The sequence below is a fragment of the Agrilus planipennis genome, unplaced genomic scaffold (assembly GCF_000699045.2).
Source record: "Agrilus planipennis isolate EAB-ADULT unplaced genomic scaffold, Apla_2.0 scaffold45, whole genome shotgun sequence".
Lineage (NCBI taxonomy): Eukaryota > Metazoa > Arthropoda > Insecta > Coleoptera > Buprestidae > Agrilus > Agrilus planipennis.
In genome coordinates this window covers 878600-902577 of record NW_020438890.1, presented here as the reverse complement: position 1 = coordinate 902577, position 23978 = coordinate 878600, and the positions used below count along the sequence as shown (strand labels likewise).

Sequence of the window (23978 nt, the reverse complement as noted above, 5' to 3'; positions counted from 1 at the left end):
ACAATCGTGCGCATGCTTATTTTGCTAATTATAAACATTTACTATGTATTAAATGTATTTGCTAATGGGAAAAGTTTGAAGAGCGCTTTACAATATTACGCGTCTACTTTAATATAAGAAAATAAAGCTTCCAGTTACCCAAATTATGTTGACACTAAAATGAGAATAAGAAAAAGCCCATTCAGTTAATTACTGTTTATTTGCCGATAGCATACAATATTTTCGCTTTGTAAAACACGCAATACTTCGTAACTTAAGCTATTAAAAATATTTGGTTGCTATGTATTTTATATTAGTTGTAGTAGTTCTAAAAGAACGTTGGGTATATTTTGTACTTTTTGTTCCCTGACAATAAAATGTCATTCGTTAAGAACCTCCATTTCGTACAATACTTGTTCAATATAAAAAAAGAACCGACTTACATAATCAATTAAACAGAAATAGAGCTAGCAAAAGCTCATACAAAAAAAATATTTATTTACTGTAATAAATGTAAGAAAATAAAGGAAAATCTGTTTCGTCAAAAAACTGCATGTATATTTGTTTCTCCAATTGTTTAAGGTTTAGTTTATTTCAGTTAATAAAAAAAATGACATTCTAAAATGTGATGCATATTCAAAAGATAAAACTTTTCAAATGCTTACAATAGGAAAGGTATTCATCTTCAATACTGATGCATTTATGAACTTAAAACTTAATGCTAAATAATGTTTAGTTATATGCTACATAGTAAATGCAAATTCACATGATGAACATATGTAACTAATGGATAGTATGTATAAAATATAAGCATGCAAAAATTACGTTCACAAAATTTGAAATAATTCGTAAAAATTCAAATTAAAACTAAAACTTAGGAAATATTAGCTTAACTAAAAAATGATGAGAAACTTCAGACTGTTACCAATTTAGTAGTTTCGATTATCCGTATTGTTGTGGACGCTGAAAAAAAAATAATTATTAGTAATTTCAAAAAGTGCAAGAAGCATTAACAGAAAAAATTAGTAGTTACATCTGTGGACAAATATAAAAAGCAAATGGCCTGGAAAAGAATGTTATTAAATTACAAAAAAAATGCATAAAACGAAAGTGTGTTTATTAACTACCTGATCGTGTGATAGATTACTTACTTATTAAACAAAGAGAAACGTACACATAAATTTTCTCGTTTACATAAACATATGTAGAACAAATTTTACTAACTTCGTAATAACTATCTTGAAATTTGGTATTACAATTTATTATTATGAAACGAAATGCTTAATGGTGAGTTTCTTATGATGCTTACGCTGCACCGTTTAGATTCCTGTCTGTTTGCCCTGGTTTAAATATTTTTGTGATTTTATTTGATTATTCAGGCAGACGCTAGGACAGTAATATTCCACAGATAATCTTTCACTTCATTCTTTGCGTCTTTTGTTTTCATGTCTCCTGTTTCATCTGTTTCAACCAAACGACCACCCACCACCCACCATCTCCCATGATTTTTAATATGAGACTTAAAAGGTTCTTTCGGTCTTCTCTTCAGCTTTGCTGTATGTGAATGAATGTCGGAAGGGACTGCCTGCCCACCAACATTAGCAGCCGGTAGGAATGAAACGCGCAAGTTTATTTTTATGGAAGTACATGAGCAGTTTTATTTTTATTGATGTGAGAACTAAATCAATTCTTGCCAAAGATAACGTACGTTTGATGCATAATAGGAAACCGTACCCTAAAACATCGATTTTGTTTAAATTGTCCTATATATTGTTGTATATGTTTAAGTTATTGGTCAGCAAATATCACTAGATAAACTGTCAGTGATCTGATATTAAAATAATGGAAATCGACACTGAAACATCCCTTTGTAGGGTTTATTCATACAGTACTTAATTGTGAAATATTATACCGTCAGTTTCCTTCTGTAAAGTAATATAGAAGCAACACACATATTTGTTTCATTCCTATAAGAAGTAATTCTTCAACATTTTGAGCACATTACATCACATATAATACAGCAATCATAATAAACCATATAAATCACATATTCAATTTAATAAAAAAAAAACATAGACAAAGGTTATTACTGTAAAAATTTAGTTTTAAAAATGNATTCTTCAACATTTTGAGCACATTACATCACATATAATACAGCAATCATAATAAACCATATAAATCACATATTCAATTTAATAAAAAAAAAACATAGACAAAGGTTATTACTGTAAAAATTTAGTTTTAAAAATGCCATCGACAGAATACAAAAGCAAAACTCTTAATCGTTTTTACCATTTTTCCTTAAGTAACAGTTGTACCTCTATGGTTGTCCGAATGTCACAAGATTTAGGCTGCAATTATTATTGCATTATATTAACAACAAGCATATTTGTTTATTACAAGAATTCTTTTCACGAACATGTATCACAAACATTCCTGTTATACATCAAATTTATGGTAATGGCGATTGAATTATCCTCGAAGAGGGCAGATGAGTTTGTGGGAGGATTAGTGATTCCTTGTTACCAAACGTAGAACAACAAAATCACTAGTCTTCCACACAACACCACCTATTGTTAGTAGCAATACAGAAGGGCTCTAAACCTGATTAGTTTCTTCAGACGTAGCAGTTATTTACAGCTTCTCTTCCACCAAACCATCAACTGTTAGTAAAGAAAATGCGTGCGACGAAATAAAGGATGAACCATTGTTAACAGATGACAAATTGTACATAAAATGAATGAAATAATCTTCAAATGTATCAAATTGAAAGTATTTGAGAAAATATTTTCATTAAACATCAAACACATTAAGTGATACATATAAAGTTGAGTGCTTAATAGTCTTACATTTTAAAAGTAGACACTCCATTTAAAAATAATCTCCACCGCATCAAGCGCACGATGGTTCACGGTTGAGGGTGTGCATGATCGTTGGCGCAACTTAAAAATTGACAAAACATAAGTAACATAAAAGTAGTTTTGTTAAAAAAAAAATAAGTAAAAACTGATTAAATTGTATATACAAAAAGTAAAAATAATTCGTTTAACTTGTTATCATTGTAAATTATTAATATTAAATTCTCTCATTCTGTCAATTCAAAAACCGCGCTCAATAATCATGACTGTTGTTCGCGTCCAATCGAACGTATTTAAAATGAAACTATCTGCCAGCACAATAATCATTGATAGAAGTAGCTCCTTAGTTAAATTCGGAGTGGCTACTTTAGAGTGTGACCTCAACTTTAACCATATCACTTTTTATTCCATAACTGAATAAAATGTATTGCAGTAGTTTCCTATTTATAATAGGAATATCATTACATTTTACGTATAACATTCGAGCTGCCGTTTATTTTATTTGTCAAGAAAAAAGTAATTAATGAAATGTATCTACATAGAACTATATTACATTTAAAAATGTTGAGCATTCAAGCTTTTATTTTTTATTTTTGGACCGTTAAAACAAACCCACTCGACAGAAGACTGTGAAGAAAGAATACATTTTTCTTACCTTTGTTGTAGAAGATATTGTGCCATTTGAATCTGATTCGGCGACCCAGTTATAGTAATAATGCGGTCATTTGACCCTGGAAGTGGTTCGTCTATAGTTATTCCGGCACCAGAATCCGCCCGTATTTTTCGTATTCTTCCTCCCCCTTTACCAATTATTGCTCCAGCTAACTAATAAAAGAAGTTTCTGACATTAATACATTAAGTAACAATCTTTTATACAGCTCTTAAAAAAAATGTAACAACGCCTAAATTCTTTAATGACGTCTAGATGTAGGTAATCGTATTTATGAATAGAAATATTTCATATTTTACAATGAATATTAACTCACGGTCAATGTTAAAATTGACTTACGTCTTTCGGAATGGTGACTTGTGTGGAATTTTTACCAGGGCCGTTTGGCGGCATGCCGCCACCTATTGGCGGTGGTTGGTTCATCCTTCCGCTACTCATTCGACCACCTGCACCTGCCATTAAACTCCCGGAATGGGGTTGGTTTCCACTTCCTCCACCACCCACAGATCCTCCGGGACGATTCATTGGAGAGTTCCAAGTCGAATTTCTTCCAAATCCACCTCCGCTACTACCGCCGCTTCCAGGCATATCATTGCCTCGTGATGGTGGTAAATTGAATCCACGATCATTACCTCCTCCGAAACCCCTAGAAGATGGAGGAGGACCACCCATATTACCACCACGGGGATTAAATCTACTGAAACAAAACCAAACAAACTTTAATCGAAAGTAAACATAATTCTAAATTTATTCAATGTTTTAATATTATCAAATATGTGTGTACAGACCAATTTAATACTATCAAATATTAAATGCTTCCTGAAAAAATTGACATCTCTTTTTAGTATGATAGAAATTTTTTCGAAAGTGTACAGACCAATTTATAAAATTACAATTTATCTATTTACATCCTATTCCAATAATTCTTGAATTTAATAATAGGTTTTCAACGAGCAATCTTACCCTCCACCCATATTTCCACCTCTTCCACCGAAGCCTCCTCCTCTTGGAGGGGGTCCACCATTTCCGCGACCACCAAAATCACCACTTCTCATGTTTCTATTACCCATATTCGACGGTGGTCCCCTATTACCACTCCCACCGGCTCTACCTCCACCACGTGGACCACCCCCTCCTCCACCTCCACCGCCAGGACCTTGGCGGGTCCCTCCTGCATTTCCTCCACCGAACCCTCCATATTCTTCTGAGTAAAATTCATCAAAATTGTGAGGATCATAAGGATTTACAGCACCTTTTATTGGATTCTAAAATAGATTTAAAATGTGTGATAAACGAACATCATGTCCTATGAACGAGAAAGCTCTTACCGATTTAAGTAGAAGAAGTATTTCTTTTATTGTATCAATACATTTATCCGGTGATCCTATGATTTGAATGACTCGGTCAGTACTTTGAGGAGCGCAATTGGAAAAAATTTTTATCCTTGTACCGATTTGCTGAAAATGAAAAATGACTTCATTACAAAATTTTAGATTTTTTTAAGTATTTTTTTTTCTACTTCCTTAATTAAAACATAACAACAAATTAATATTCTTTTAAATATATGTTCTTTTGTTGTGACAACTTACTGTTGCTGTTTTGCTCTTTAAATTTATGACAATTACTAATTAGGAGTTGTAATTTACATAAAATATTAAGGTTTTAATCTGCAGATCGACAGTAGCTGATGGAAGAATTAACCCTATTTGAGTTTGCTCCTATTAATTTGTGTACTTAGAAATTGATTTTGTTAATTTCTTTAATACAATTGTAAAAGTTTCCGAGATAGCATAAAGTACACAAACAATACACTTGGGAGGACAGGGAATTTTACCATTTATGAACCAAGAAGTAGTGCTGACCTATATCGACTCGGAGTTTAGCTGTTATTTTATTTTTATACATACGATTTATTTACATTGAATATTCGAACACGATAAACTATAAAATATTCTCTGCGGGGAGTTTTAGAATAAAATAACGTTTTTTAAATTTGTCAAAGTTATAACTGTTTTAAACAACTTTTCAAGCATAAAAAAAAGTAAGTTTAGGATCCCGTTAGCGCATTCATTCATAGATTAGGAGTTTTTTCAACCGATTAAGTCCGCCCTATCTGACTATCGGTTTTTGAAAGATTCAATGCTTCTATTTTAGCGGTTCACGTGGTACGGTGCGGCGTCAGTCGATTTTTACCCTATATCGATTGCGCCGGAAGGGTCCGACAGACGTTACCGTCGCGCCAATGTGACTCCACACGCGACTCAACGGGAAGTATGAATATGACTAACTTGAAAATACATACGAATACATTTTCCTTTTGCTGTCATTTAACAAACAGGTGCAATGAATAAATGTATGTTTATTACCGTAAATATGAACAAATTGGCAAGTATGTGCATGGGAAGTATCTACAGTATTTTCACCTTACTTTTCTCGATTACTTTTGAAGTTAAAACGGCGTTTCGAAATGTACATATTATTAATACGATTAAAACTAAAATGCAGATTTTAAAAATGTAAAAATGCAGGATATAGCATTTATGAAACACCGTGTATAATCATCCAGGACATCATAGGAAAATCACAAAATCCCCTACAGGATATACAATTACTATTTGATACGTTTTTTTAACTATAAAAATAACGGTGAAGAGTGGATACGAGTACGTGAATTTAATAAGAAGACCCTTACCTTGTACCCTTATCCAACGAGATGTTATGATGAGTTCAAAATTATTTGCCGTGTATGACAAAAGGACAAAAAAGTGGGAGCTACCGGAGCATATTTCAGTGAAAAATATTTTTCTCTAAGTAGGTTAAAATGTGAAAAATATTTAAAATTAATTTTTTTTTCTGGTTTAAAAGGGGCTGCAGATAAATAGCCGCAACGTATTAATAAAAAATAAAAAATTGAAACTGTTGCCTTTAAATTACAACATTTTATTATAACTTTATAAATGTAAAAAAATATATAACTTTAACAACATAAACATGTATAACAACAGATGAAAATATAAGTAAAGCTATGATTTGTAAGGAAACACAAATGTAATTCTCTGTTGTTATTTATTTTCTATCATTCCGTATATTTATTATTGAGGCTGTCGTTAAATTGAAATATTGTGTACATACCATTTCAACTTGTTCAACTACCCTTAACTTCAATTTTAATTAACTTAAATGTTCTTTGTACTGTTACCAATATTTACTGACATTATCGATATGTCGAATAAGATTGCATGTAATATCGTTTAGATAGCAATTTACTGCAAATTGCGTTTACCACGCTGTTTGTAGTAATTCAATATTGTTTATATTCCCAGATTTCTAATTTGTCCTTTCTTTTATTTACAGCAATTTAATAAAAAAATGTTACGGCTATGTTGGGCTGGGTTACCTTTGTGTTTCATTAAAAATACACGTTTCTTCTGTACTTATATTGTCTGACATCGGGATCTGTGGATTACACTACTAATGATGCCATTCACATTTTTTCATATTCAACCATATTTCGTTTATAAAAATTTAGAAAAAGATTGAGTGAGTACAGTAATATGTGAATATAAGAAATTATTGAATTTTTGTCAGTATATACGTATGTATTTGCTGTAAAAATGTATGTCAAGCGTGAGTTTAACTTGACCGTTTCTACATCTTTAAAAACATTATTGAAAGAAACTGTAAAATTATAAATCAAGACATTAAATTTCCGGATTTTGTAAATTTAATAAATTCGGAATAATCTTTATTTTCGCGTAGTTTTCAGAACATTTTCTAAAATGTTATGTTTAGAATTACGAAAAACATATTTCTGCATTCCTAGAGAGAAAGCTGTTCAAATTCTATCTCACATTATATTTAAAATAAAAAACATTTGTCTCCTCTTTAATTTGGATAAGAATATTTTTAAAATGTGTATTATCCAAATCACAGGTTGTAGTTTACCATTTCATTCAGTAATAATAAGAATCAAAAAAATGTTTACAATTTTCAATTTATTAGTATTTATTAGTAAGTAGCTTTGGGCCACAAATCATCCACTAACAAGAACTCCAGTCCTCTTCAAAAATCCACAATTAAATAAACAAGCGGGCGTTAATTCAAGCTCGAACGATAGAGAACACTAAAAATAAATTTCTATCGTTTCCCTTGTTTCATTCATTAATAATAATCTCCTTTACAACTGATATGAATAGACAACGTTGAAAGCAACAATAATAGTTACGAAATTTTTCTTCGAAATCAATATTTAGTACAATGTGCTATAAATGCGAGTGTTGTTTGCCAGATTTAAATTAGGGCCGAAGTCAGATTGTGTAATCAGGATGGGCGCAAAGAAAAAACAGAACAGGCTGAATTTTTCGATAACTACATACAATGGTTTCGTTTTTCTTAATGTGCTTAGTGTTAATTAATTCTTGATCCTTGTTGCATGAACAAAACTTAATACATAATTTATTACAAACTAGTTAATAAACAATTTAAAAAGGTAGTTAAGATCACTTATGATACCTTTTTCTTCATGTATTGAAAGTCCAAATCGATTTAGCCGATAAGACGACAGATAAATACTTTTTTCAGGGTTTTTAGTGTCTTAAAAAAATACCAAAATCAATGCGAGTTTAAAAAACTACAACGTGTAATTATACAACATGCTACTGAAGTGAAACTTCTTCAAACACACAAACATACAGGGATAGGAGTTAAGGAATTGGCATCAATGGCGTCGTTTCGACTGTAGAGTGTAGGAACACACACACACAAACACATACAAATACCTCGAATTATTTTATTCGATTATGGTAACGTGCCTATCACGTTCAGGTTAGCTACGCCAGGATTCATTTCAAGTAGATATCCATATATTTAAATGGACCTTGTTGGAGCATACGTAATTCTAAAATGTAGCATCGTACTACAGATGGCGTTTACCGCGCTATTTGTGGTATTTTCTAAAACGCAGTGTTCAGACAGCAGGTAAAAGTTGGTCTGTGTTCTGTCGGAGCTGCCTGCGACGCGTTGATGAGATCCAAAAAGATCGAAATCGAAATCGCAGTTTCGACAGAATACAGACCAGTTCGAATTATTTTACATACAAATACATTCATACATTTTATTAGGGCTACACTATACATGCCGGAGTTGCCTGTAACGAACGTTCCATTGAAGCGCGCTTACGGCTCAAGCGATCTACGAACTCGACTACGTGGCCGAGTAGAGGGGGGACATCCGTTGCATAATTTCGTTACATAGCAACTCGCATGAAACGAACTTACCCTACAGTGCGTAAAGAAGTTTCACTTCAAAAAGACAGTTATTTCGATATTAGGCCTAGCGCGCATTGCAATTTTTTTGGTCAATGTAAGGTACGTGTGGCTTCTGTGACGCTTATGTTGCAACTGACTAATAAAGCTGCGATTGCTTAGTCGCAAGTGTGTGCATCGTTTTCAGTTCCAGGCCCGCGACTTTTCAGTTGCGGCGACTACAAAATCGCAGTGTGCGCTAGGCCTTATTCCAGATAAACGCTAGTATGCAACAGCACCAATTACGTTCCATTTTGCGACACTCATAGTGACACTGCACCCGAAAATCTCTTGCAATCTTAGGCTATCGGCTAAGTATGTTCAAAAATTTTCAAAGTAGGATCAGTTTACCAGACACAATAACCTTTATAATTCATACTAGATTTTACCAGCGACTTCGTTCGCGTTGATGTCCTAAATACGTGTCAAGACGACTACGTAAAAACTAATTTTTCTATCTCCGGAACAGTGTTTTTTTCTGGATGAAAGGTACCCTAGGTCCTTTTCTGTGACTGACAATGTGTACAAAATTTTATGATGATTTATTAACTGTTTAAGGCGTGAAATCGACCACACAAAACTAATTTTTCTGTCTCTCGGGAACAGTACTTTTTTTGTGAATGTCTTTTTCTGTACCCATGACAATGTGTCTACAAAATTTCATAATGGCCGATTGAGTGGTTAAAGCGTGAATTCGACTGTATAAGACTGTTTTATTTTTCTATTCCTCGGGAACAGTATTTTAAATTTTTAAATAATTTACTTTACATTGAAAAGAAATTAATGAACATGGAAAGTTCAGAGGACTATGTAGGTCGAAAGGATACTTTTTGAAGTATAGTATTTTTGTTCTAAATTGCTTTTTGTTAATTTATAATTTTATCAAGAATTTATAATGTTCTATAGGGTATACGTGCCTATCACTAAGACAGGCGGCTGTAGGTCCTGTTTGACAGGTCAATTTCCTTAATTGAAAAGGGCTTTATCAAACATTCATGATTTCAATAAGTAGCAAATTTATACAAATGGCATTCACCATACCGTCTATAGCTATCCGTTGAACGCTGTTTAATGACAGCAAGTAGGTAAGTATGTCGGTGTTTTGTCGAAATTTGTATACGGCGTGCTGATGTGTACCAAAGAGTTCAAATTGCTATCATTTTTGACAATTGCCACAGATCACTCACCAAAACAGTGTAGAAGAATTAGCATACTGCGAAAAATATCTACATGGAGATTGTGATACCCAGAAAAAGAAAGTTGTTTAACATTGGAAGATTAATATTTGGTGGATTTTGAAAAGATTGCCAATAATCTTTTCGCCTTTCGCATTTTTTTTCAAAATTCAGTAAATATTCATCTTCAATTTTAGATACATTCTTTTTTTAGACATCGCAATCTCCATACTGATTTTTTTTTGTTTAGGTTGCAGTTTGTGTATCGGGGTAAAGTCTAATTCTCCTACACGAAGAACTTGTTATGATATTGCAATTGAAATAATCCAATAAAAAACTGTTAAAAATTATTGTAATTCACTTACATCTCTGATTTCCTTTATTTTACTTCCACCTTTTCCGATGACACATCCTGCTTGGCTCTGATGAATCATCATTCGCAAGTCTAAATCTTCCCCATTTCCCATACGACTTCCATTCTGCAAAAAAATCAGTTAATGCAATGTTGGGGTTAAACACGCTCACACAATTCAAAACAACCACAAAAACGGATAATTGTTACAATCAGAAGAATTCGTACGCATTCGGATTAGGGTTCGATTCTCGACCGATGCAAAATATATTTTTTAAATTTATTTACCTGCCTTAATGGCAACATAAATAAAAAGTTTTTTTTTTTGTGTACATACGTGAAACAGTACCTTTTGAATTATGTGTCTGATTGTCCTGTTATTATTGTAAATACCAAAATAAAAACATAATTTACAAAAAAGAAGTATTGGATTAATGAATATAAAATTAATCGTATTCATCTCGTTTGCGATTTCAATGCTTTATTATCCGTCGTTTGTACGTATTGAAAGATAATGATTTTATATTACTGAACCTACTGTTTGTTTCGCTGCGCTACGCTGTAATTGTCTATTAATTATTGTCAAAGATCCTACATTATTACGGTTATCATCAATCGAAAAGAAGACGATAGTTGCTTTCAAGAACAATGCCATTAAAGAATTCAATGAAAATTGTAAATAATTTTATTTATTGTAGATACTAATTTAAAGGGCTACACGTTTCCCTAAATAGTACTGTTACCTGTCTTAAACAAAATCGGACAAGGGCTCAGACAACTTAGATAGTCAATATTATTATTCTACATTTTTAATTAATTATCATAAGGTTGTCAATCCTAAAGGTGGCTTCACACGGCTCTTATTGGCACAACCCTGATATCGCACTACGGACCGGGCTTGACCGCGCGTGAGCTCTTTCCAAGGCTTATATGAGCCTGTCTCCACGAGTTTAAACGAGCTACAATTAACTGCAAGATTTAGATTGGGAAGTGAAAATAGAGTGTCAAGGTATTCGGAAGAAGAAGAAAAGAATTTATGCAGATTATGTAAAAAGGAGCCAGAGAGGTTTGAACACATGAGCGATGTAGAGAAACAGGAAATTCTACAAAAAATTGGAAAACTAAAGTGGAAGAAATGTATAACCTGAAAAGGATGAGAGAAATCTTGTGGAAGAGGAAAATAGCAGGACAAGAATAATAAAAACCGCACCTTTGTACTTCGTATATATAAAACATATTGTTTTAATAACGCTCATTATAATATTTTACTAAAATTTATTTTTAGTGCATTAAAAAAGGTACAGGCCACATGCTGGAAGCTGGCGGAAATTTTAAAATGGCGTGGATGAGCGGTGGCAAAATTAGGCTGTTTTAGGTATAACGATTGCAGCCCTATTTCTTCACTATTACTATCAGGGGCGTAGATTAAATATTTAAAAATAGGGATCAGTGAGCAAATAATAGACAGACAAACAGAAGAACTAATTGTTGATGTTGGGGGCAGTGACAGAGATTCTTATGATGACAATGAATGTGAAAACTAACTATAAAACAAAAACAATAGGTTTATTTTTTATTTTTGGTAAGTTATGTTTCTACATTATTTTTTAGTACGTTACTGTCCTTTCTGTATTAATACTATAATTTATGCCTACTGAAAGCTTATTTGTGTATCGGTTCCAAGTGACTTTCCCAAATAGGTCATAAATGGGCAAGTACCTGCACGACCTCTCGCCAGCTTCCTTCGTCCGACCTGTACATGCATATCTATATCACACGTGAAGTCTATTAAGAATAACTTATTATGAATCATCATCAGAAGGTCGTTAGTCTTCAGACTGGTTGGATACGCACCTCCACTCCTTCCTATACTGAGTTAATCTTCGCATTTCCCTAAAACTAGAACAACCACATCCTTAACTATTTGCCTCTAATATGTCTCTGACTAGACCTTTATGCCTGAGAAGGTGTCCTACTAATCTATATCGCCTATTTCTTTTTCCATAGTTCTCCTATTATTTCTAACTTTCTCTATACACGGTATCGTCATCATTCGCCTGTAACACCACATTTCGAACGGTTCTAAACTTTATCTTTCCGCCGTACTCACCGAGTTTGAAGCTAGGGTTTAGTATTATTAAAATGTCGCACGAAGAAAAAAGAATGGCAATTGCTGCAGCAGCTTTTGTTTTGTTTAGTGGTTTATATTTACTCAACAAGAGAAAGAAGGGTTTGGTGGATGTCAACATCAAATAAAAACTGATTAAAGTGAAGTTTTATTTACTAAATTTTGAGTAATAGATATTTCTGTGCACGCCATCATGTGTTACCATCGTTATTTATTCCTTCTAGTATTTTAACGAAAGTTTGGAAATTATTATATATATTTTTTTTGCAAATGAAATAACATACTGTTGCCTGTTGTCTTGTGAAATCATAGATAACAGACGCCGTCATGGTGGACCAGGGCCAGTGGGCGCTATTGAAGCTACTGACTCGTGACGGATCGGATGCGCCACTTCGAGCAGCACCCTTCGCACAACGTAATGGAGCGAGCTGGCCCGGCCTGCGATTTTATGGACCGTGGGAAGTCACCTTTAGACCACTTTCACACAGCGCGATACTGACACGATTTACTGCATGCATGTATTTTTATTTATACTACATTTCCATTTCGCCAATTTTTGGACCTACCCTCGTATAAATACAAACACGACTGGTTCCTCAAAAATATAGACTTATAGAAAGATTAACTACTTATAAAACGTTGATTCGGGTTTCTCTTCAGTCGTGTTAGCGGAAACGCAAGACTGAAGATGAATGCATTCCTGAATCAAATCGGCCCTTGAATTATTGAGATGTTGTAGGAGAAACTCTAAAATCTGGCGCCCCTAGACCACGGGCTATACAGCTTTTACAGTCCATTAGCACTGGTAATAAATACATACTGTTAATAATATAATCGCAAAGATCGATACGATATCGTCAAGTACAATAAATTATATTGTGGAACATTTCCATTGTATTATTTAATCGATTAACTTTTTGCTGATTTTCAATTACCGATGACGGAAATAGCAGTCGTTGGTAGCATATTTGGTCGCGGTATGTGGTGCATTTTGTATGATTTATTGTCATGATACCATAATACAGGCAGAACTACTCCTACATTCTCTAATTGATGACGTCAATCTGTGACAAAAGCAACGGCAAAAATTGTCAAGCTTATTGTTTTTTAGTTCAAACTTAAACGTAAGCCTTAGAAAACCTAAGAAAATGTAATCATAGTTTAATTTCATGGCCAATTTGATATTAGGTGCTATTACCCAATTTTGATTTTAGCAGATCTAAATCAACACATTTTTCCTGAAGAATTTCTCAATTATATTCAACCCGAGGTTCCAAGTACATATTGTTGATGTTGCCATCTCCTATAAAACTACCCTGTAATAAATTTATATTATAAAATTGTACAAACATTTTGTGTTAAACATTCTGAGACCGGTGTTTTAGATTGTTGGGCAAATAAGATAATTCTAGTCGATTTAGAGTTTACAACATTTACCACAAAAAATATTCTCCAGAACAATTTTAAAAAATATGCTATCGAACCATTCGGGATGCTCGCGCGTAAGCAGTAGCTTTAGTGTTATAAATTTTTACTTTTTCTTTTTTTAACAACGGGCCTGGGGTTCAGCAGCTTTGCTCTTAGAGCTGCAACAGGAAAAGTAAAGACTGTAAAGTTCTATTAATGGGTTTCTGTTTGTAGTGACATTATGAATGCTTCTCATGATTTTTGCTTAAATTTTCTATACCAATACTCATACATTTAAAACAAATATTATGATGTATACGTTTAAGTACAGTATAATTTAAAATAAAAAGTATGTCATCAAAATTATTATTCTGTCACTGCAAATCACACAATATATTACATTAATGAAGTCAACCTCTCAACAAGACATTTAAAAATAGTTATTTAGTGAAATCTTCCATGCAATTTTGTTAGAAGGTATCTACATATATAGAATCATATTAACGATTTTCTTTTGGTTTATTAGAACTAGAACATCCCACATACTTAAGTATTTGCGAACACTAATCTAATCTACCTCTACCTCTACTCCTCTTAAGTCCTATTTATGCTTCTGATATGTCTCCGACTAGACCTTCATGCCTGAGGTGTCCTGACAACCTAACTCGTCTATTTTTTTATTGATATCTATAGTCTTCTGTTCTCCTATTCTTTCTAATACTTCTTCATTTCTAACCCTTTCAATCCAGGGTATCCTCATCATTCGCCAGTAACACCACATTTCGAACGCTTCTAACCTTCTTTTCAGCCGCAGCCGTACAGCGCCGCGCTCTAAACATACACCTTCAACAAACTTTTTCAAATTTCTAAATTAATCGCTCGCGAGCATAGAAGTGACTTCTTTTTATTAAAGGCGATAGGACCGTGCGCTATCCTGGGCTTTATATCCTTACTACTCCTTCCGTTCTGACTTACCTGACTTCCTAGATACCTAAAAACAGCCACTTCTAATATTTTGTCTCCTATCTTTATATTCGCTCTAACCCTACTTTTTCTTCCCTTGCATACCAGTATTTTTGTTTTACTTTTATATATTCATACAATACTGTTTTATCAACACCGTTTCCATTTTATTTAAATCTATCTCTAACTCTTCCTTGGTAGATGCTAATAGTGCTATATCCTCTGCAAATCTAAGCATACTAATCTGCCCCTGTATACCTATCCCTACAGTTGTACTGTCTTTAATGATGTTGAGGGCGTCTTCGATGTACAGATTAAAAACTAGCGGTGATTGTATATCCTTGTCTGACTCCCTTCCTATAGTCGCTGGTTGAATATTATGATAAAAAAATTCCGAATTTTAATGAATGGTTAAGCAAGATCACTTTGCTGCAGTAACAATCTAACAATAGATATTCGTCATCCAATAGATAAATAAAAACATCTCAGAATTGATGTAATTTAGTGTAGATAAATAGCACATACACTGTTTATTTTAAAATTGCAATGATGTTTTTAAGAATAACTTTATTTTAATGTATTTTGGAGAAGTTTAGGTGCACAAATTAATGTACTAAAGATAAACATTTGGGTAGATGTTTGTTTGTTGGCATGAATTATTATGTAGCTTATTCTAAATGAGCGTTTTTCATGTTGCTACATGTGTGTTGAAAGTATTGTGTGTACCCACTGCCAAGTTTGTCAATTTCATAAAATCGCTGCCAATGAAATTACTTACAGAAACCAAATAAAATATTTATGTGCAACTTAACAATCGACTTAAAAACAGTTGAACAGTAGAATTAAAAGATAAAGGAAAGGAGAACTGATACTTAGCGGCACAGGCTTTTAACAGATTTTAAAAAAGGTTCTTAATTCCTTTGTATTTTCCTTTGTGTGTATGTTATGTTATTTCTATGCCAACTACAAATCAGTCTTGACGATTCATCTTTTATTGGATAGGTTATATTTCAAGGGTAGCTCTGTTTAAAATTGAGAAAATATTCCGTCTGTAACGGTGGAAAATCGGGGGATGACAAAACGAATACTTGAAGAGATTACGCAATCCCGATTGGTAATTAGTTCAGAGAACCCGGATTATGATCAGATGCGGATCAGATTTTCCGTAATACGAGTATCTGATCAGAGTACAGTACTCTATCCGCTGATCCACCGATCTGAACAGAAATTGATCAGCGCACAGTACTCTATCTGTTGATCCAATCACCTGATCAGAAATTGATCATAGTAGAGTATCCTATACCTTTATCCAGTCATCTGGCTAATTTCTTATCACAATCTAATGCTACAAATTCTATTACGGTTTCGGTACAATCTTTAGGTCAAGATTGTATCCGATGTTCTGAACTGGATCATAATACAGAACTTTATTTTTTTTACCTAATTTATTCTGTATGGAATATTGTTCGTCAAACAAACGGATCCATCATGGATCTTAGAAACAGATCCGACATTGATTTTTCAAATGGATCCTATATTGATCATACATGGCGTGACGATTTTCCATCCATACCCGGATCAGAAAGCCTGATTTATTTCTGATCAATCTTCAGGCAATTCTGATCCGCATCGGATCCAATCCACTAACTAATTTCCAGTCGGGATTTCGTCATTTCCGCCTGATTTATTCCACATTGTGTATAGTATACAGGTGGTCATATTCGAATTTGTTGACTTTTGGTTTAAGATTTGCGTAGAGGCAAAGTATTGAAGTCGGTTTTTATACGTGATTGTACATATTTTAATTATGTATTATAAATCAATAAATGTGCGCACACATATTACCAGATGTTGGTAATTTATTTGTACAGAAGTAAATTAAAAGAATATACGAACAAACAGCCTTACCTCTTCCAAACAGGGAATAACATCGTTGATTATATTGCAAACCGTTTCCATATCTGAAGACAGTGTCAGCATTCTGAAAGAAGGTTGAATATGAATAATAAATTAAAAAATAATATTGATCACCAAGGGTTACCAAAGACAAATACTACTTGCATAATCTACATAAATTTTCACGTTTCACTCATGAAACCGAAAAACATTCAAAAGTTTTAAAAATTGATATTTGCACTTTTTCCTATTTTAACACTTTTGGATACATATTTGTGAAACACTGTATCTTCACGAACCAAGAAGTTCATGGTTGTCAGAGCGTTCTCTCGAAACTGCCAGACGCGGATCGCGATTTCGATCTCGTTGGATCTCATCAGTACGTCGTAAGCAATTTCGACAGAGCACAGACCAACTCTACCTGCTGCCTAGAGACAGCGTTTTATAAAGTACCACAAACGGCGTGGTGAATGCCATGTGTGACTCAGTGAACATATGGTAGCATTCAGTATGAACTTTGTTCAATTTAGTGGTAAGGGTGAGCTACACTGTGGATTTAGTTCAACAAGTAGATATCCGTCAACGTACAATATATTATATTTAATTTACTGAATGCCACTACATGTGCACTAAACCATAGATGGCGTTCACCACGCTGTCTGTAATACCTTACTTTTCCTTGAATTTAGCAAAGGGTAAATCTAATGTTGTACGATAACAGAGGATTTATGTATTTTCTGAAAACCTAAAAATAAGTAAGTACCGAAAGTACTTATATCATTTGAAAAACTTCAAGCTAATACAAGGAATATAACAACATTTTTATTACTCACTCATAAAGCAATCTTTAACTTTTTCGTTTGTAAAATTTTATGATGACGATGAATACATAGTATGTATTATGATTTATTTAACATTTACCCTTTTATACAAATAACTGGGTTGAAAATTAACTATAAGTGTATGGTAGGAACTATTACAAAAATGGTCCACCACGAATAAGGGTCAGTGATCTGTTTACCTTAAATCGAGGTTGAATAGTGTTCTTAGCGATGAAAAAGAAAAAAAAAGGTACTTAATATTTTTCACAGAAATAGTGACTGTTATTTTCTTCGTGGAAAACATACCTTTAATCTAAAAAAAGGTAAAAATTATTTAAACATTTTAAATCTAGCAGATAAAAATGAAGTGTTCCGTCGTTTTTTTGGATTACACATTAATTGTATCGACACTGGGTTGGACAACTCTTGTTTTAATAGTAATTATAATGTGGAGTGGCTGACATTATGGTTGGTCAACCTTTTTTTTTTATTGCTCGGAGGCAACTGATTTATAAAGGAATCTGCAGTCTTACATGTTACATAATAATTGTAACGACGTTTTTGATGTTGGTAAAAAAATCTAGAAAATAAAACGAAATAGTAAGGGAAATATTACTCCCTCAAGTAAGAAGAATTTGTTAATCGCTTCTGTAATTAAGGTGAGCATCAACTGAACCTTGATCTTTCTGTTTTTTATACAGCAATCGAAAGAGTTGACCACTTTTACACATGATTCGAAATTTTTACTATATATACTTTTCCAGATATTTAGTATTGAAAATATCAAAAATGCAACAGTTGGGTTAAAAGCATAGAAAGTGTATAATATTAAGTAAAATTTTCCTTATTGATGAACTTGACAAACTAAAAAATCAATCAAATTAATTATTTTAGAAAGCTTCAATACAATTGACCAGAAATTAATACAAAAATGATCAATAATATTAATATCGTAAAAATCTCATCTTTTGTCAATTTCATCAGATTACGAAACTGAGAAAATGTTACAAGCGCATCTTACATTCGAGGTTGTGGTTTAGGTTAGCTAACGAGAGAAAGGCTGGATTATATGTACATATGCTTTTCCCATGTGTTTTTATGGTAAAAATATTATTCTGTTTATTACAAAAAAAAAAGAATGTATGTGATTCAATTACTATTTCCCTTTTAACTTAATACACTTCTCATGCCATCAAAAATCCTTTAAAGGAGCAGAAGGGGCAAAACCCCATCATAAAGATTTAATGGTCTTATTTATTATTTGAGACAAATATTTCATTTGGTTTTTTTTATGAAGAACTTTCTCCATTCTTTCTGAAACGTTAAGCTTATTTTAAGTTACTTCTTTTTTCACAAAAGTAAAAATAAAATGTTTATGTGACAGATGTCTCTGATTTCAGTCACGATGGGTTGTGACGATCGAAGCTATATGTATATACCAATTGCATCAGGGCTATTATGTTATTTTATTTTTATTAGCGAAAGGAGATATATGAAGTTCATAATAGATTTTTTTTACTACCGCTATCGAGACAAAGCTTAACCAGTGTGAGTGGAGCTTTTTACAGGGAATTAACTGATTGTACCCAAGATTTTTAATTTTGAATTCCATACCAGACAAATGCAGTCGGTACTTTTAAACCACTGAAGATGCATTTATTATGAGAATATTACTAATAGGAATATCCTACATGAAAGAGGCGATTGCAATATCAATTATTTTTTATTCACTCAGAAGTCAATGCACTAAAATTTGCAAAATGTTCCTTACCAAAAACATTTAAAGCATTCGGGATAACACAATAAAAAATTTCTTTTATAAATCGATTTAAAATGACCACATTACTATTATTTTATTGTCTACGTCGTTAAAAAAATGTACGGAAACATTTGTATAAAAGTAGAAAAAGTAAATGCGTAATTTGATTATGACATGACATAAAATGCTAAGTTGAATCAACTTAACTGCAGATTACAGGGATAACTTTTATACATGTATTTTATTTCATTAAATAATGCAATTTTCATTACCCTGTATTACGTTTGTTATGAATACACACACACATTATATGTATGTATATACAATTATTATCAATAGTAGTATATCACAACTTTCATTTTTTAACAATTTTAACATTTAGGGATTTAGTAGTTTTAATAGGAACCTAGTTGCTCAGATCACCAGGGTGAGTTTACCCACAATTCTGTTGCACATTTCAAGAACATTTGAGGAATAAAAATTTACCACGCAATTTAAATCGCAAATAGGTCTTTACAGACTTCCCGATTCTTCTACATTAATAATTTTGTTGCAAATAACAGTTGAAGTTTTATTTACATATTTTTTACTTTAGTGCACTTGCCGCGATCATTTTTACAAAAATCCTAAGATAAAACCATGGTTTATTTAACCAACCTATTAGCTTAATTTGACAAATTTGTTTCACTACTAGCTACCATCATCAGGTGTATATAATAATGTAATAAATTTTTAGAATGTTTAAATGAGGTTATAGGGGAGTTTTCATCCGTACAGGAACAAGGAGTTTTTCGAATGTAGTTCTAGTGGATTATTTATTGACTAAATGAACATTTAAAGATTTTGCTATTTCAATTTGTAGGCTTTTCAATAAAGTAAGCTCTTTCTGTTTATTAGAAGTAAAACCTTAGCGTTTACAATACTTGTTGTGATTGGAATTTGAGCAGTGCTCGAAAAACTTTGTTTTGTGTTCTTTTAAACACGTATTTACTGCTCTCCCACTTTGACCCATGTATATAGATGACATGATATGATGATTCACAAAACAATTGATAAATACCGCTATTATGTTTAATATTGACGTTTGACATTGCAACCATCGAAACAAACAAATTATTAGACACTCCCAGAGTGAACTAATTTCCTATGCTAAGTTCTCATTGATAATATACCGAAGAGTTTTGGTAACAGACAGGTTTACATAAATTGATTTTTTAATGAAACATTAATTGGCATTGGGTAATCAGTCCGAAAACTGATTGTGACAGGCACCCCTTCACTTCTTCCTAAATAATTTCTCGAATACTATAGGGTTGTTCGGAAAGTCATTTCGTTTTTTCCCTACAGAGGATTTAATTGTATTCTTTTGCACCCAACTTCACATTTAAGCCGTATAATTTTTATATGCTTTGAGAGCTCATATAGCAAGGCTTGTGTGTGAAAAATTCCAATTAATTCTACGCAGTAGTTTTTGGTTGGTGCCCTTTTAAATATGGAGAGCGATAAGCAGCATTTTCGACATATCTTACTGTTTTACTACAGAAAGGGTAAAAATGCTGTTCAAGCCAGAAAGAAATTGACTGATGTGTATGGAGAAGGTGTGTTGACAGTACGCCAGTGCCAGAACTGGTTCGCTAAATTTCGATCCGGCAATTTTGATGTCGAAGATGCACCACGTTCGGGAAGGCCGGTTGAAGCTGATAAAGACGCGATAAAGGCATTAGTTGATGTGAACCGGCGAATAACAACACGTGAGATCGGATTGAGGTTAAATTTATCAAATTCAACAGTTTATGACCACTTGAAAGGCCTGGGATTATCCTCGAAGCTCGATGTATGGGTTCCCCATGTTCTCACAGAGAGAAATCTGTGTCGCCGCATTGACGTCTGCGATTCGCTTCTCAAACGTCACGAAAATGATCCGTTTTTGAAGCGCATCATCACTGGGGACGAAAAATGGGTTGTATACAACAACGTCAAACGCAAGAGGTCATGGAGCAAAAAAGATGAACCGGCTCAAACCATTTCCAAAGCCGATATTCACCAAAAAAAGGTGATGCTGTCTGTTTGGTGGGATTTTAAAGGAATCGTTTTTTTTGAGCTTTTACCGGATAACACAACGATTAATTCGGAAGTCTACTGTCATCAGCTGGACAAACTGAATGATGCACTTCAACAGAAAAGGTCAGAACTAATCAACAGGAAAGGTGTAGTGTTTCACCAAGACAACGCGAGACCTCACACAAGTTTGGTCACTCGCCAAAAGCTTTTACAGCTTGAATGGGATACAATGCTACACCCACCATATTCTCCAGACCTGGCACCATCGGATTATTATTTGTTCCGGTCACTCCAAAATTTTTTAGACGGTAAAACCTTCACCTCAAATGAGGAGGTCAAAAACCTCCTCGATCAGTTTTTTGCCAGCAAAGACCAAAAATTTTATGAGCGTGGAATTATGCTACTACCAGAAAGATGGCAAAAGGTGTTGGACCAGAACGGTCAATATATAATTTAATAAAGTATTTGTTTATTATACGAAAACTGTCTTTCATTTCCACAAAAAAAAAACGAAATGACTTTCAGAACAACCCTATAGAACCAGGGCAACCTACATCTCTATTTTCGAACACTAAATCTAATGTTGGTCTACCAATGCTCTTCTTTACTTCTACTCGTGCTTCTAATTTGTCTCTAACTAACCCTTCATATCCTATTATCCTGTCTCACCGCTTCTTAATTTACTTCGATGGCTTTCTTTGCTCTCCTACTCTTTCTAATTTTTTAACAAGGGCAAAAGTTTACCTTCTTATATTGTGTTTTTAAATAAATCTTTTGTTAGTATTTTTTCAATCATATCTCAATTTTGAGGTATAGTTTGTGCTCTCAACTCATTCCTATTTTTCAAAATAAAAACTGGAGTACACGCTTATTAAGAGCTTGAGTTTGCGCTACTGTTTATTTATCAAATTAAAATTTATTGTTGAGTACCTACCCAGTAAAAGGGTGCTTGAGAGCTTGTGCTTATGGGAGACGTAAGTATATATTCCTGACATAATTACATTGATGACGTATCCTGCATCTAGTTGGGTACTAAAAGACAATTAGATATGTTTTTAAAATCCATAATTCAATAGATAATATTAACTCTGAACAATGATTTTAACCCTTTCATAAATTCTGTTAAAGCGCTAAAACAAAAAGTTATATCCAAAATTTATACAATCATCTGGAAATAAAAATATAATAAAAAATACTGTATTGTATCTAGAATGTGCATTGTAAATTAAAAAGCATAAACATTTATGCCATTGAAACTAATAGTAAAACTATAGTCTCTCACCTCAAAATGACATTAATGATATTTAAACCATTTATCAATAATTGTTTTGTGAATCGTGTGATGATGCCTACATTTAGGTACAGGTCAAAGTAGGAGAACAATAAATACATGTTTAAAAGAACATACAAGCAGAAATCCAGTATTAAGTAGAATGATAAAAAGCAGGGTTTTCCGAGCACTGATGATATGCCAATCGATATTATAAAAACTAAAGTCCTAAAGTCTAATGTTAATACAGTAAAGAACACTTCATTGGAAAACCTGGAATATAAAAAAGTATAGTCTCTAAACCTTCATTCAGTCCAAAAAATCACTTTGTCAACTTGCTTTGTAAATATTAGAGCAACTTACAAACAAACTTTTTCACAAATTTTTTTCCCAAATAACTCGTCGATTATCTTGAAAAATTCCCCATTTCGAAGATTTCTTGTCTACCTCGAAAACAACAAAAATGTAAAAAGTTTAGTACTTAATGATATATTTTTGATAATGGTAGTTACTACCCAAACAAATTTGGCGAGTAAGACTAATAGTTTTATTTTAAAAATTTTGTATTATTTTCAAAATATACTAATACTAATGAATATTTAAGCTAAAAGTAAAGCAAAAATCATCTAAAGTGACGTCTGCAGTAACAAATCATTCATAACTCCAAATACTTTAGTTATTTGCAGAAGTAGTTCAGGAAAGTTTACATAGACTCACAAGCGCCATCACGGAGCTTTTATTCCTATAAAACAAATGCACTAAAACACGTTTGTAAATGTTATGAGTTTAATCTGCAGCATATTTAAGTATTCTCCATTCTGTTCTGGAATATAACTAATAAATAATTGATAATCATAATGTAATCAATAACAAACGGTTGAGATACGTATATGACACATCTTTAAGGATGTTTGGGAGGTACAATCGGAGACAAGAGTACATAAAATTAGAAATTCGTGATGACATAGGTTTTGCAGCATAAATAAATACTATCTATACCAAAGAAAAGTATACGGTTTGAGAGAAAATTTGGAATTTGACCAAAAACTTCGAAAAAATAACGAATATGAAAAATTTTTAACTGACTTTTGGTAGTGAATATGCCTTGATTTCAACTTCGAAACAAAAAATATTTAGTTTCAATATCTATCATAATGAGCGTATAACTTTTTAATATGTTTAAATAATAATTAAAACTTTAAAATTGCATTTATTTCAGACAATTATAAATATTATCATTATATTATCAAGTAAAAACGAGATTTTCAGCTAATTTTTCATTTTTTCCTCGATAACCATTTAGTGAATTTGAATAACCTTACGCTAAAGTGATTCT

General features: G+C 32.8%; 1 protein-coding gene across 3 annotated transcripts in view; it reads right to left on the bottom strand.

Annotated features, from left to right (window-relative positions):
* Positions 1 to 180: 180 nt before the first annotated feature.
* Positions 181 to 23978, bottom strand: part of LOC108735327 (heterogeneous nuclear ribonucleoprotein K) — a 27033-nt gene continuing 3235 nt past the window's right edge. Inside the window, exons 3-9 of one of the 3 annotated variants that reach the window (XM_018467244.1) lie at positions 16744 to 16816; positions 10351 to 10464; positions 4836 to 4964; positions 4471 to 4772; positions 3847 to 4201; positions 3493 to 3662; positions 181 to 942 (exon numbers count right to left, since the gene is read on the bottom strand). In XM_018467244.1, coding sequence (XP_018322746.1) covers positions 909 to 942; positions 3493 to 3662; positions 3847 to 4201; positions 4471 to 4772; positions 4836 to 4964; positions 10351 to 10464; positions 16744 to 16815 — 1176 coding nt within the window. In that variant the 5' untranslated portion in view covers position 16816 and the 3' untranslated portion in view covers positions 181 to 908. Of the gene's footprint in view, positions 943 to 3488; positions 3663 to 3846; positions 4205 to 4470; positions 4773 to 4835; positions 4965 to 10350; positions 10465 to 16743; positions 16817 to 23978 lie in introns of those variants that run through there. The other 2 variants (XM_018467243.1, XM_018467245.1) reach the window with 2 other exon arrangements.